Source organism: Gadus macrocephalus, chromosome 15 (assembly GCF_031168955.1).
Source record: "Gadus macrocephalus chromosome 15, ASM3116895v1".
Classification (NCBI taxonomy): domain Eukaryota; kingdom Metazoa; phylum Chordata; class Actinopteri; order Gadiformes; family Gadidae; genus Gadus; species Gadus macrocephalus.
Genome location: NC_082396.1, coordinates 16,462,419 through 16,477,418, shown reverse-complemented (window position 1 = coordinate 16,477,418; position 15,000 = coordinate 16,462,419). Strand labels below are relative to the sequence as shown.

The window sequence follows — 15,000 nt, the reverse complement described above, 5'->3', positions numbered from 1 at the left end:
AAATGCACGGAAATGCGGGTAGTGGCGTGCACAAAGTTCTCCTGGTCGGAGCATGCATCCTGATAATTAGCCTGACCAGGCTGCTGTGAAATTACTACTCTCATCTGCTAATGGGTTGAAAGACCTGGAGCGAAGACGCACACACACACGCATGCACACACACGCACAAACCCCACATGCAAACACACACTTACTTAACAGAACACAATTACACACACAGGCCAAATCTGTTTCATAAATACAATTTTCTTCACCCAATCATTTCAAGAGTAAGTGTTGAAGCATCATACATTGTGGGTGTGGCCTAGAAGCAGGGAGACGGGTTCAAGGATGCTCATTCATTTATCTCATTAATGCTCATTAGCTCCTTGATTATCAACATGTAGATGACTTCTGAAGATTTACAGACCTAATGAACCATAGTGTGCATTTGTCAAAGACATCAAAACATGAGAAGGACAGAGAGAAAGAGAGAGAGAGAGAGAGAGAGAGAGAGAGAGAGAGAGAGAGAGAGAGAGAGAGAGAGAGAGAGAGAGAGAGAGAGAGAGAGAGATTGTACAGAAGCAGCGACCCAAGATAAAGGTCAATTTGTACTAAAATTGCAGACACAAATGCACACACAGACACACACACACACACACACACACACACACACACACACACACACACACACACACACACACACACACACACACACACACACACACACACACCCTATTAAGCCATTTACCTTAATTAATAAAGACATCTATGTGAGTGCGTTTAGTGAAGAATTTACATGTGCCTTCACATGCATTTTATTTTTGTCTGCTACGGTATTATACTTAGGCTTCATGCATAACTATACAGCCAATAGTAATATACAATACAAATATTAAAATAAATTTCATATATATTTAGATGTTTACTTTATTAATGAAGTAACGACAATTTTGTCTGCATATCACATTGATTGTTTGAATTTGATAGCTTAACTATCTTGCTCATCCTTGTTTTTCATTATCAACATAAACCAGTCTGTCCCACTCACTGTGACAAGCCAAGTCCACACATCCTTCCCTTTGCATTTGAAACACACACACACACACACACAAGCTTGTGCGCGTTAATCAAAACAAGACATCACATAATCTAATCTAAATCGCTAACAATTATCAGCACATTAGCCCCGTTGGGGGGTGCAGATTCCTTTGATCAATGTTCTCTATTGAAAAGAGGAATCAATTCAATAACACCCCCATCCCCCACACGCTACCACCCAACCTACTGAACCCCCCTTCTCTAATGCTCTAGTGAGGGGGGGGGGGGGGGGGTTATTAACCACTCGTCCTTGGAAATGAGTAAAGAAATTCAGAAGGAGAGAGAAGAGGATGGGAGAGAGATAATAGCAGAGAGGCAAAGAAGAGAGGGAGAAAATAAGGAGAGCGAGAGGGCAGTTTGTGACTTAAGGAGCTTATCCGAGTGAAGGCAGCCATTTTGTAGAAGGACAACAAGGAGATGGCAGAGGACTTTTGTCGGTGGCAGGGAATACATTTGCCGTGCCGACTGCTTTGACGTACTCTTAATTTACTTTCTTCTCGGGAGGAAAAATACCTCCAACAGTCCTTGGAAGGATGCTTTTTAATGCATTTCTTTGGATTATGCAAAAATTTTTAATCTTGAGACTCACCAACCCCCCTGGACCCAACAGAGTGTATAAATAGAATGTGTAATATGCACAAACATACAGGTGCTGGCTGAGACACATCTCTCCCGTATAAAAATAATGTTTTAATTCAAGGTCATCTTGCTTTAAGGATTCTGATGGTGAAGTCTTTGCAAGGCTGCTGCTGCCTTTCAGATATTTCATTACCAAAAGGAATTCATTTCATTTTCACACTCAAATCCCTTGTCCCCACCACCACTACCAACGCTAGTATAATTATGAATTAAGACTTCTTAAGCAAGGTTTCAATCTGCAGGACGTAAACACGTTCAGTTCATGAGCAGATGGCCAACTTTGTAGGAAGGTAGTGAACATGATGGCCTTTCCAAATGAAGGATTTATTTTTTAAATATTTTCTTCTTTTGTTTTAAAACATATAATTCCTCTTTTTGGGTGGGCAGCTCTAAACCCTGCTAATGCTATCCACATGCTCAGGAGAGTGCCATCCATCGAGCTGCCCGCTGACAAACAGCAGCCCCCCGAACTCCCGGCTGCCCTGAGAAGTGCCCGAGTACAACGCTTTACAAGTAAAGGTCTGTTTAAGGGCTTGGCTGCATTCTAACTAAATGATCGGAAAAACTGCCCCTGCCTTGACAAGAGACACTGAAAAGGAGGGGTGCGCAGGGTCGGCCCACAGTAGCAACAGACCCAGAAGGAGCGCGATGGAGGACTGAGACCGTTGTAAGCTGTAACTGTGACCTGCCGTAAAACCAGTTGCCGTACCTGACAGCTTTAGAGCGTGTGCGGATGTTCTTCAGTGTGAGGCAGGAATGAGGAGAGAACCAAAAGCCAATGGCCCCTGGAGTCTGGGAGCATAACAGCCCTAAGCTGACAAGACAGACGACGGTTGGAGAGTCCTTGAGCAAGGCATTTAACTGAACCTTTAACGAAAGCGGCTGTGACGCGTCCTGTAATCAAAGGACGGTGTGGTTGTTGCCTGAGAGTTGTGAAGGGAGTAAAGATAAAAAGGTCCATCAGAAAATGCTCACACACAGATTCCTCTGCTTATGGAGTTCATCTCATTTTATCTCACCGTTACCTCCCTGGAAACGTACAATGAATTGACGAACAGCCTCCATGACCTCGTGACCAAGTTAGGAGCTTGAAAGAACCAAACTATTCAACCAGACGCCCAGGACCCTGTGTAGGGTGTATTCCCTGTCCAGGATCAATCAATCATTATGACGATCACTTTCCATTAAGTGCAGGCTTCGTGTCTGTTTGGGCTGGCCCTCTGGACGTCTGAGTTCTAACTCCGATGGTAACCTTGCCACTGTTAGTTATTTGTGTATTATGATGACATTGTGAATCGGACTGCCTCTCAGGGACATTAAAGATTCTTCTCTGCATGCAAAAATACACACATTAATCCCTTTGTGCTTTGTATGATTTTTATGATTTGTATGATTTTAAACCTATCATACCACCAGGTGTGAGTGTGATAAGCCAGTACAAGCCTTGTTCAAAATGTGCAGCATTGTGACATCACAGGTGGGCGTGTCCACCTAGATGTGTGACGGATAGATGAGCAACGTTTGCTGCAGTCCACTGGGTAGGCTGGTAGACTGATCTATCCAGCGTACATCTAGGTGGACACGCCCACCTGTGATGTCACAATGCTGCACATTTTCAAACCTGCTTGTAATGGCTAATCACACTGGTGTATGATAGTTCCCCTTTAAGAATCCATTTATATCCACACACACACACACACACACACACACACGTACAAGCACAAACACAAAAACACAGACTCAGGGGCTGACCTCAGCAGCAGTGAAGGCCCTGGCGGGTGTGGGCAGGGAGGGGCCGACGGGGCTCTTGTTGCCGGCCTTCATGGCAGCGTCTCTGCGGGCCTGTTCCAGGAGCAGCCTGGCCCTCTCCTTGAGCTCCTCCTGCCTGGACTGCACCTTCTGGACCACAGGCAGGGACACACAGAGGACAAGAGGAGGTCAGCACATGGAGGAAGGACCTGAGTCACATGAAAGCCTTACGGTGAGAGCCTTCCCACAAAACTATGAGGGGCCGCCTGGGACAGAATTCATACTTGGTCTTACACACAATATTATAATCTCGCATATACACCACTACACTCATACACACACACTATTACCGTATTTTCCGGACTATAAGTCGCGTTTTTTTTGTAGTTTGGCTTGCCCTGCGACTTATATTTCGAAGCGACTTATATGCCAAAATTGTGTGTACATAATCCTCGGCCGCAAGAGGGCACCGTCATTCATTAGGCCTACAACTGAACGCTGCAAGCCTACTGCACCACCGAATAAATTATATTCTCGTCCTCAATGTCCTCCGGTTCAACCAAAGCTACCCCAGCCTTAGCTGCAATTTTGTGCAACATAGCTGTCACACATATCACAGCGCATGACTTGGCCGGCGAAAACTGGAGCCCTCCGCTGGACTTGTGAAGGCATCTGACCGCGGCGCATACGCGTCCGGTGGAATCCCGGTGTCACTGAATTCGGTATAGGCCTACTCTCAGAACTACGAGGGACCGACACACCTATATTGCAATTTCATTCAGTCTCTCCAGACTAAACGTTCTTGTTTAAATGTTTAAAAATAAATGCGACTTATACACCGATGCGACGTATATATGTTTTTTTCCTCGTCATGGAGCATTTTTTGACTGATGCGACTTATACTCGGGAGCGACGTATAGTCCGGAAAATACGGTATACTCCTTTTACATGTAGGTATGAGAGTGTATGGTAGTGTATGTGAGAGAGTATAGTAGTGCATGTGCGAGAGTATAGTAGTGTATGTGAGAGAGTATAGTAGTGTATGTGAGAGAGTATAGTAGTGCATGTGCGAGAGTATAGTAGTGTATGTGAGAGAGTATAGTAGTGTATGTGGGAGAGTATAGTAGTGTATGTGGGAGAGTATAGTAGTGTATGTGAGAGAGGATGGTAGTGTATGTGGGAGAGGATGGTAGTGTATGTGAGAGAGTATAGTAGTGTATGTGGGAGAGTATAGTAGTGTATGTGGGAGAGGATAGTAGTGTATGTGAGAGAGAATAGTAGTGTATGTGGGAGAGGATAGTAGTGTATGTGGGAGAGGATAGTAGTGTATGTGAGAGAGAATAGTAGTGTAGGATAGTAGTGTATGTGAGAGAGAATAGTAGTGTGTGAGAGAGTATAGTAGTGTATGTGAGAGACTATAGTTGTTTATGCAAGAGATTATAGCAGTGTGTGTGAGAGAGAATGGCATTGTGTGTGAGAGAGTATAGTAGTGTGTGAGAGAGTTTGACTGAAAAGGAAGTGAGTTTGATTCCTCAGCTTCTGATTGGCTGACAGAAGAGGCGGTAGCTTCTGGCGCTCAAAATACTGCGCTGTCATTTCACTCTGGAATTTCCAGTGATTTTGTTATGCTGCGTTCGCACCAAAAAATTAGTCGTTCGCGTGGTCGCAAACAAGCTAGCTGCCGGAGGTTCAAGATTAGAATATTTATAGAACAGATGATATCATGAATCCTAAATGACTGCGTCGGTTTTTCTGACGTCTCTGGTACTTCCAAAACATGTAGCGACTGGCCATGGTTGAGAATGAATTGGCGGTCACAAGCCTCTCTCAAACTAAGGCAACCATGCAAACAAGCGACCAAATAATTTTTTGGTGCGAACGCAGCATAACAGAATCGCTGGAAATTCCAGAGTGAAATGACAGCGCAGTATTTTGAGCGCCAGAGGCTACTGTCAGCCAATAAAATCTGAATCTGAATCTACATACCGGTACATATAAAAGGAGTATAATAGTGTGTGTGTATGAGCATACTGGTGTATATGCCAGATTATAATAGTGTGTGTAAGATCAAGTATGAATTCTGTCCCAGGCGGCCCCTCATACAAAATGCCATGACAGGAAGCTGCTACGATGGTCATTTTGTGTTTTCAAACGTCTGTTTTATACGTGTTACTCACCTTTTCCGCTGGCGGACTTTCTACAGGAGAGACGGGAGACTCCTTTGGCAGAAAAAGTAAGAAAGAAAATGGCATTAGGGCATAGAACAATTATTTACCTTGACGTCAAAACAAATAAACATAGAGAGTCTTTATGATGAGGGTTAAATAGTCGTTAGGCAAAAAAAGTTTTTCCTTACAAATTAAATTCACTACAAATTCAAGTCAGATCTCGTTCATACAGTCATATGATGACTGTATGAATGTTGCATCAGATCTTTCAAATGGGTCTGAAAGTTTGTTACACTTAAACACTACCAATATAGTTTTACATCTATTAATATCAATAAACAAAGTATATAGCCCCCAGCTTCTGACCATGTCTAGTGGTTAGAAGCTCTCTAAAGCTATTCGCGCACACATGCACACCAACGCACACCACAACAGTCTATGCGGGTTGTGGATGCATGCACACAGACACACACACAGGCAGCTTAGCATCTTATCTGCGGGGGTAATCCTGTCTGTATTATAAGGGGGGCATAAGCAAGCAAAACAGTGCTGGGATGGTCATGTTCGGCTTAGAGCGCCGTGTATTCATAGCGGCTGCTGTTTACAACGCAACAACAAAGACTTTATCCTACCACCATTTACATCTGGCCGGGGCTGTGGACACTTGACTTGTCGGTAGCCAGATAAGCACCTCTAAATGGAGTGCCATGGGCCCCCCTCCGTGACCCCTCTGCCTGACCTTTGAGCTTGTAAACATGGTGTTTGATAGTAAAGGGGCAAGAGTAAAGACTTGAGCCAAAACAACTATAGGCTTACATTTAATGTGCATGCGCAAAAACATTGACGCGGCCTAAGAAGCATGCTTCTGTAGGTGTGTGAGTGTGTTGGTGTTTTCATTTAGCCCTGTGTTTGTGTGTTCATGTGTGCGTGTGTGTGTGTGTGTGTGTGTGTGTGTGTGTGTGTGTGTGTGTGTGTGTGTGTGTGTGTGCGTGTGTGTGTGTGTGTGTGTGTGTGTGCGTGATGGGATGCGCAGAGGTGTGCTCTATGCAAGGCGTCTTCACGCCTGAGCGGTCACGGTGCCAACTGCCATCAAAAGCAGGGATGAGAAATATAATGAAAAATATAATGAAATGTCAAGAGAAGGGGTCGGGGATGGAATGGGAAGGGTTGTTTCTTCAGACAGGCCCGCCGGCCCCCGTGGCATGTTAGGGGTCTCGACAGCGAGGTGAGCGACAACATCTAAGGCTGGGCGAGAGAGAGAGGGGAAGAGAGTGAGAGCGAGAGTGAAAGTGAGAGAGAGCGAGAGAGAGAGAGAGAGAGAGCGAGAGAGAGCGAGAGAGAGCGAGAGACGCTCCTCTGTTACAGACAACTCTAAGAACCGGGCTCATCACCGTCATCATCTGGGGGTTGTGATTTGAGGCTTAACAGGCCCAAGGAGGGAATGGAACGGTATGATTGTGAGACACATCCCGCGTCCTGGGCCCGACGGCTCCCCGAGAGAGTTTCAATCAAGGCCAGACGCAGGGTTAAAAAGAGGGAGAGAAAGGCAAGGGGTGATCTATTTAAGGGGAGCGGGCGTGTATACACAGGAAGGTAACCGCTGATCTTCAGCCGCCAGGTGAAAATGAAACTGAAAGATACAAACTACACACAGATTTGTGTGTGTGTGTGTGTGTGTGTGTGTGTGTGTGTGTATGTGTGTGTTTGTGTACGTTTGTCTGTTATCATACTATTTGTATGTCATAAAATTAATATTTCTTTGTAATAAGTTACCTCAGCTGTGTCAGATATAATCCAATGGAATTTTATCAGACAGAAAATGATCGGTTGACTGCACATAATTATAATAACGTTATATAGAATAACCCAAAATGCAATTTGTAGGATGTCTCCTAATTTGGTGTGAGACTGCGTTACTGTTCCGTTTACGGTGTGTGACTGCGTTAGTGTTCCGTTTACTGTGTGTGACAGCGTAACTGTTACCCGTTTACGTTGTGGGACTGCGTTAGTGTTCCGTTTACTGTTTGTGACAGCGTAACTGTTTCCCGTTTACGTTGTGTGACTGCGTTATTGTTCCGTTTACGTTGTGTGACTGCGTTAGTGTTCCGTTTATGTTGTGTTACTGCGTTACTGGTCCGTTTATGGTGTGTGACTGTCATTGTTTTCCTGTTTATGGTGTGTGACTGCATAACTGTTTCCTGTTTACCGTGTGTGTCTGCGTAACTGTTTTCTGTTTACAGTGTTTGACTGTGTCACTGTTCCCTGTTTAGGGAGTGTGACTGTTACTGTTTCCTGTTTAAGGTGTGTGACTGTTACTGTTTGCTGTTAACATTGTGTGACTGTTACTGTTTCCTGTTAACGCTATGTGGCTGTTACTGTTTCCTGTTTACACGTGTGACTGTTTTGAGGGTGTGACTGGTACTGTTTCGGGTGTGTGAGTGTTAGTTTCCTGTTTATGGAATGGGTCTGTGTAACCGACCTGTTTAGGGGATGCGTCGGTGTGAAGCTTCCTGTTTAACGGACGTGTATGCGTTTCACTTCCTGTTTAGAGGCCGTGTATGGTTCCATTTCCTTTTCCGTGTGGGTCCGTGTTACCCTACCTGCTTAGGGGACGTGTCTGTATAGTTGACTGGTGACGGGGTGTTTGAGTCCGAGGCGGACTCTGATTCAGAGGAGCGCAGGCTGGCTCTCTTCTTCTTGATGAGGTCGGCGTCCCGGTTGTAGGAGAAGCCCAGCTTGTGTTGGCTGGGAGAGGAGGCGGTGGCTTTCCTCACAGAGGACTCTGAGTTTTTACATTCCCCCTCTGCCTCTCCTCCTCCACCCGCCTCCTCTGCGTGCGGCCTTGCTCGCTCTGCCTCCCTCTCCACCTTGGGCGGTACGTCCCTCGGGTCCACGGGGCCGGCCTTGGGGAGGACTTTCCCGTCCTCTGACCCAAGGACCCCGGCCAGGAACCTCCGAGGGGCGGGGGCGGGATGCATGGACACTGCAGCGGGTGCCGTCGTCGCCTGCAGCGGCAGCGACAGCGCGGACACCCCCTGCCGCAAGTAAGCCCCTCCCGCCATGTCCTTGCTAGCGCCCGCCTCCTCGGGCGCCACGGCCGAGTGAGCGCCGTCAGGCTCATCGCCGGCGTTGCTCGCGGCGCCGGCGTGCTGCGCGCCGGCCACCTGGACGTGCGGCACGTCGTTGAGCTCGGCGTAGAACTTGTCCTGGTCGATGGAGGCGTTGGTGTCCGTCTCAAAGTCGCCCACCTTGTAGGTGCTGCGGCTGCTGTTGGCCTCGATCTGCACCACGTTGAGCTCCTCGCCAGAGAAGTGGGCGCGGATCTGGTAGAGGTAGGTCATCACCGTCAGCTTGTCGGGGATGGCCAGCAGCACCATGTCGGAGGGCTCCAGCAGGCGGGAGATGCCCAGGTTGGCGAAGCCGTCGTACGCCTGGGAGATCACGGAGACACCGCATGGGAATTAAAAGAAGCTAGGATCACTCTTAGCTCCCCGTGTGAGGGGAACAAAGGTGTGAGAGCAGCAGAAATACAGAAATAGAAAAACAATAAAAATACAGTCAAGATGCACACAAATATGTCTGGCTATGGGAGAGAAATGTCACAAAGAACGGCCCGATTGACATTATTCAACTAATTCATGAGAAAACTGGCCTGAAGGGGTTGGTGGAGGAGGATGGTTGAAGAGATTGTTGTTGTTGCTGTTGTTGTTGGATGGAATGCTGAAGTCTGAATGTGGTTTCGGGACGCATTGAGAAGGAGGGCGAGGGTAACACTGGCTAGATAGCAGGTGACCTCTGATTCACTTTTTGACATGCGTTAGACTTGGACGAGGACAAGGCAATTACATACATGCACTGTATGAATGTGTGTGTGGTTGCGTGCGGGGGAGTGTGAGCGAGACATTGTCGCCTTGGCAGCTGACAGGTCATGTCAGGGATGGTTGTCCCCGATAAGAAAAGCAGATACACCAAGACAGAGCACTTAATCCCAAAGGATGTGTTTTTATGTCTGTGTGTGTGGATTTGATGGTGAGTGTGGTGTGTGTATGTGTGTGTGTGTGTGTGTGTATGTGTGTGTGTGTGTGTGTATGGATGTGTGTGTGTGTCTTATCATCCCGCTGCATCAACCTGCCCACGCTCTCCGTCACGCGTGTAATTGGTCTGATTAGAGTTTGATGAGAAAATACAGGTGTGATTATCCACCGACGCACAAAACCCAATCCCCATCACCAGATAGAGAGAATGAGAGAGAGACAGAGAGGGAGAGTAAACGAGAGGGGGGCGAAAACTATTATCACAGCCAATGACAGGTAAATAAATAGATTAGAACAGGAACACACACACAGACGTGGTTCTCTCTCTCTCTCTCCCTGCGTTCCCTATATCAACCTCCATTCATGTTTGCCAGGAATAACAGCTGGTATCAGGGCGGCAGGATAGCGTTGACGTAATTCCGATCAGTTGCCATGGTTGTTTGTTTCACTGCTTCTGGCCATCTTCATAGTCGATCTATGCCTCGCACTCCCCTGTTTTCGATCAATCATTCTGATGACAGGGTATGGATGCTCTTATCTGGGCATGCCCCGACCCTCTCCCTCCCATACTTTATGTTTCATATGATCATTATAGAGTTGTTTTTTTAAAGATTTATTTTTGCATTTCCATGACTATATTAGTGGGTAAGACAGGAAGGTATGGGAGAGAGAGGGGAGGACATGCAGCAAAGGACCCCGGCCAGAATCGAACCCGGGTCGCTTCCGTAAGGACTGGGCTTTCATGGCAGGCGCTCTACCCGTTGAGCCACCGCCCCGATCACTGTAGTTTGAATTACCTACAGCAGCTTTAACACTGCCCAAAGAACAATGACCTGGAACACCATGGACATGGCAATCACCTCACAGCAACAGAAAAACAACACACCATTTTAACATTAACAACTCTGCAAAACAAAGACACCATCACAGCATCAAAATCCCCCATCGACCAGGCCAGGACCAGAACACCACCACCAGTCCAGCAGCAACACAGTGCCCTACCACCTTGTATAAATCTACAGGTGTCTGTCGAGAGGCTGGGGCCTTAGTGTGTGTGTGTGTGTGTGTGTGTGTGTGTGTGTGTGTGTGGGGGGGCGGGGTGGCTGTAGTGCTTTGAGGCTGGAACTCAATCTAATGGAAAGTATTATTTGACCAAAACTCTTGTTGGGTCGAGGTATAAAGGAGAGCGACGGGAAACTCGAGGTTGTTGTGCCGAGCAACATCTCTCAGTTTACCAGTAATCACTGTGTCTTTTGTTTGAAGGTGCATTTCATTCCCACCTCTTTCCTCTCATTTCTTGCACGAAGAGGGTACCGAGAGCCAAAATAACCTGTAGACTCGTAACAGAAAGTTGTTTGAGATCAAGTTTGTGTTACACAGGGGCAGATAAAATGTTTGCAAAACACAAATAAAATCTGAACCAGTGTGTGTTCATGCAAGAGAGTCAGGGAAAGGGTATGTCTGCCTGATAAGTGAGCAGAGTGTCGTGAGTGAGTCTGTACTCGTGACCAACTAGGTATGCACACACCGTTGAGTGTGTGTCACGTGTGTACTTGAGAAGGTCTATGTAATGGTGCCTGTGTGTTTCTAGTAGGTTCAGCAGGCAAGATAAAACACTGCCGCCAAATGTGTGTATGGAAGATACAGAAGAAAGGTGCGAAGTGTAAATGTGTGTGTGTGTGTGTGTGTGTGTGTGTGTGTGTGTGTGTGTGTGAGTGTGTGAGTGTGTGTGTGTGTGTGTGTGTGTGAGTGTGTGTGTGTGTGTGTGTGTGTGTGTGTGTGTGTGTGTGTGTGTGTGTGTGTGTGTGTGTGTAGGCCTGTAGCAGTATAACGGGGCAATACAGGCAGAAGGAGAACGCAGTGTAGAAGGAACACGCCATGGAGAAGCCAAGCGTTACACGTTTAACCCCTCTTCCACTTCCCAGTCACGAAAATGGGGGGGACGGGGACAGTGAAATAAAGGAACCAAAAAAAGCATGGAGGAAGAATGTGAGAGAACAGAGACTGATTGGGTTACTATCCAGCATTCAGGGGAGGAAAGTGTGCGACCATTGTTCTCCCTCCAGCCCGAGAGGGCTGTGAAAGAGAGCGACAAGCCCGCCGCTCAATGGGGATAGAAAGAGAGAGGGAGAGAGAGTGGTGGGAACAAAGACAGAAACGTGTGAGTGGGAGAAAGTGAGAGCCAGGCAGGGTAAAAGGAGGGAGAGAGAGAGACTTGAGGTGAGAGTGGCTGCGACGTGGTGTTTTGTTTCAGGGTCGGCCGGAGGTCTCTGTGTGTACTACTAGTCCGTCTGACCTCACTGTTGAACCTCGACGTGTGCAGCTGTGGATCACACCCCACAGAGACTTCCATCACTCTGAAGCGGACACGGCAGACTTTGTATGACACTTTAAGTTGACAAAAAAACTTAGGCAACACGTTGCAGATAAAATATCAACCTGGTGTTTGATGAGAGCAAAATGGAGATTATTTTTAGGCACTAGAGCAAGTAACCCTTTTTAAAGCATGGCGACAGATTGAATGTATCCAACTCACTGGACACAAGAGTTACACAGCCCTCCATAAACCCCTTCCCCTTTCATTTCCTCTGCTCGTACTCACAGACAAAGCTTTAGGCTTGGATTGAATGTCACCATTCTATGCCCCCGGGCGGAACTCCCCCCCTCCCCGCTCTACCTTCCCCTCCAGCTCAGTGACTGACAGCCTTCCATGGCTGTCAATCATCGATAGCCCTCCCCACCCCCCTCCCCTGGCAGCTGCGCTAGCTTGCGGCCGTTTACGGCGGCTGCTGTTAGCGCTCCACTATCAGATAGCATGGGAAATGACTTCTCCTTGGCCTCATTACACACACAAAGACACACACACACACACACACACACACACACACACACACACACACACACACACACACACACACACACACACACACACACACACACACACACACACACACACACACACACACACACACACACAGCCCACTGACACAACAGACAAGGCCAGGGCACACGCTCGCAGTCCAAACAATCATGACACTCTCAACCTACAGATTCTTCAAACAGAGCGCACGGCAACGTGCACACGCACACGTGAGGATAATCCACTGCAGTGTAAATGCACACAGGAGGTTGGTAGCTCTGTGTGGCTCTCGTACATGGACCAACAAACTCATAGCCGCACACACACATTGCTACACAGTCACCTGCACGTACACACACACACACACACACACATGCGCGAGCGCCCGTCCCACACACTCAAACTTCACACATACGTACACACATACAAACATCACACAGACACACACACTTGTCCACACACGCGCGCACACACACACACACACACACACACACACACACACACACACACACACACACACACACACACACAGGGTTTATTGATAAGGGATCTTTCCAAACGGTGACTCTAAATATTCACATGCCCCCTCAGATATTGATTGTCCTTATCTGTCATAATTCAGTGCAGTCTGAGTCCTATAGCAGGGCAAGCAAGAGGCGAGCACAGGGGCATGTCTATCAGCCACACACAATAGGCCCAGACAGATGTGACTCCTTTCTACTCCTTCTATATTCCACCACCATCGCTGGCCTTGTGTATATAAACTCTCCAGCCTGAAAGCCTGTCAGAGTGCTCCATAAAACAACCAGCCCAGGAGACAAAGAGCCACAGTGCTATCCAACATGACACGGGGAGAGAGACTCCAATGCAGCCCTTCACTGCTTGCAGTGATGGTATGTACACAAGTATTGTTTTCAATATTTGTAATACATTGATATATATATATTTTTATGCATATATTAATTGTATTATTCAGGGTCTTCAGAAAGTTGTGTCTTTCTAAGGACCTGCCTTTTGTGTTATTCCCCTGTTTGTCAACTGAATAGAATCAACAATTATTTTCTATTGAGTTGAAAATAGTATTATTCTATACAGTCTACGATGAGAAGACAAAGCACCCACGTGGGGCGGCACTAGCTCAGGCTGGTAACCGCAAGGTTGCTAGTTCGATCCCCGGCTCCTCCTAGCTGAGTGTCAAGGTGTCCCTGAGCAAGGCACATTACCCTAACTGCTCCCGACGAGCTGGCTGTCGCCTTTGCATGGCTGACTCCGCCGTCGGTGTATAAATGTGTGTGTGATTGTGAGGCAATATTGCAAAGCGCTTTGGGTGGCCACTGGTTACAGAAAAAGCGCTCTTTAAATGCAGACCATTTACCATGCAGAAATTTGAACTGTGTCCAATACTGGAAAAGGTATCCAACATGCAGCTAACTATTGGTAACCTGAGGCACAACAAAGTATGTATGGCCAGAAATAAGGCTGTCAGTAATCAAATAAATGTGTAGTTTGAGTGTACGTTTCCGCATGGGGTTAAATAGTACATTTGTTTTGTCTGTTTGTCTGTGCAGAGGTTCATACAAGGTTATCCTTCACCCAGTGTGTACTTGATAAAGGACGAATCACAGGAGATCAGGCCTGGTGCGACGGTGAAATCTACATGAGGGGCCAAACAGTGGTATTATTTGCAGTAATTCTTGTTTATTTCCAATATGCCAAATAGGTCTGTGTGTTTGCTTCAGATGGTGTGGAGTGGTGCTGCTGCAGTGGAGCACTGTGCTGCGTTATGTACGACTGCAGATCTGTAAGGATCACCAGCTCGGTGCGTCTCTCTGTCGGCCATCTGCCTTGCTCTTGAGGAGCATATTTCGGTCCATTTATTTCAAGTGCTACCAAAATTTGACCGCTCTTCTGGACCTTTACTTTATGACCAAACATTGTACTAATGTGGCTCGGCATGCATCAATATGTCTGTTTCGGTGGACTGCATGTTTGGTGTCAACCTCTTTTTCTGCATAGAGCTCTGGCAAGAGACAGCGGTGTCGTCGTGGTGGGGATGCACATCTCCCCCAGACCTGGACATGGGGAAATGGCCGCAACACTGCAGCTATTCACAGGCTATCTTGTCGGGCATATTCCCCTGTATTACTTCAGTATCTGGGTAATTTCTCCAGGGCTCACGGAGTACCTGGAGGGGAGCAGGCTGCTGATATGATATTGGGTGCCTGGCTCGTCCTCCCTCTCCCCTACTGTGGTTATTGTCAACAGGGTGGCATTCATGCCTAACAGGGCCAGCAGAGGTTATCAGGCAGCCAGAGTGTGTACGAGGGGAGCAAATCAACCTGCAGGACCACCACGCATATATCACTCTTTGTAGCCCTCTGGGGATGACAGGGGATGGCTGTGGGTGTGTGTGTGTGTGTGTGTGTGTGTGTGTGTGTGTGTGTGTGTGTGTGTGTGTGTGTGTGTGTGT

General features: G+C 47.2%; 1 protein-coding gene across 1 annotated transcript in view; it reads right to left on the bottom strand.

The window, feature by feature from the left end:
* ehbp1 (EH domain binding protein 1) overlaps positions 1–15,000 on the bottom strand; it is a 143,946-nt gene that overhangs the window by 51,284 nt on the left and 77,662 nt on the right. Inside the window, 3 exon segments of the mRNA XM_060073935.1 lie at positions 3,472–3,618; positions 5,646–5,687; positions 8,237–9,067. Of these exon segments, the coding sequence (XP_059929918.1) occupies positions 3,472–3,618; positions 5,646–5,687; positions 8,237–9,067 (1,020 nt within the window).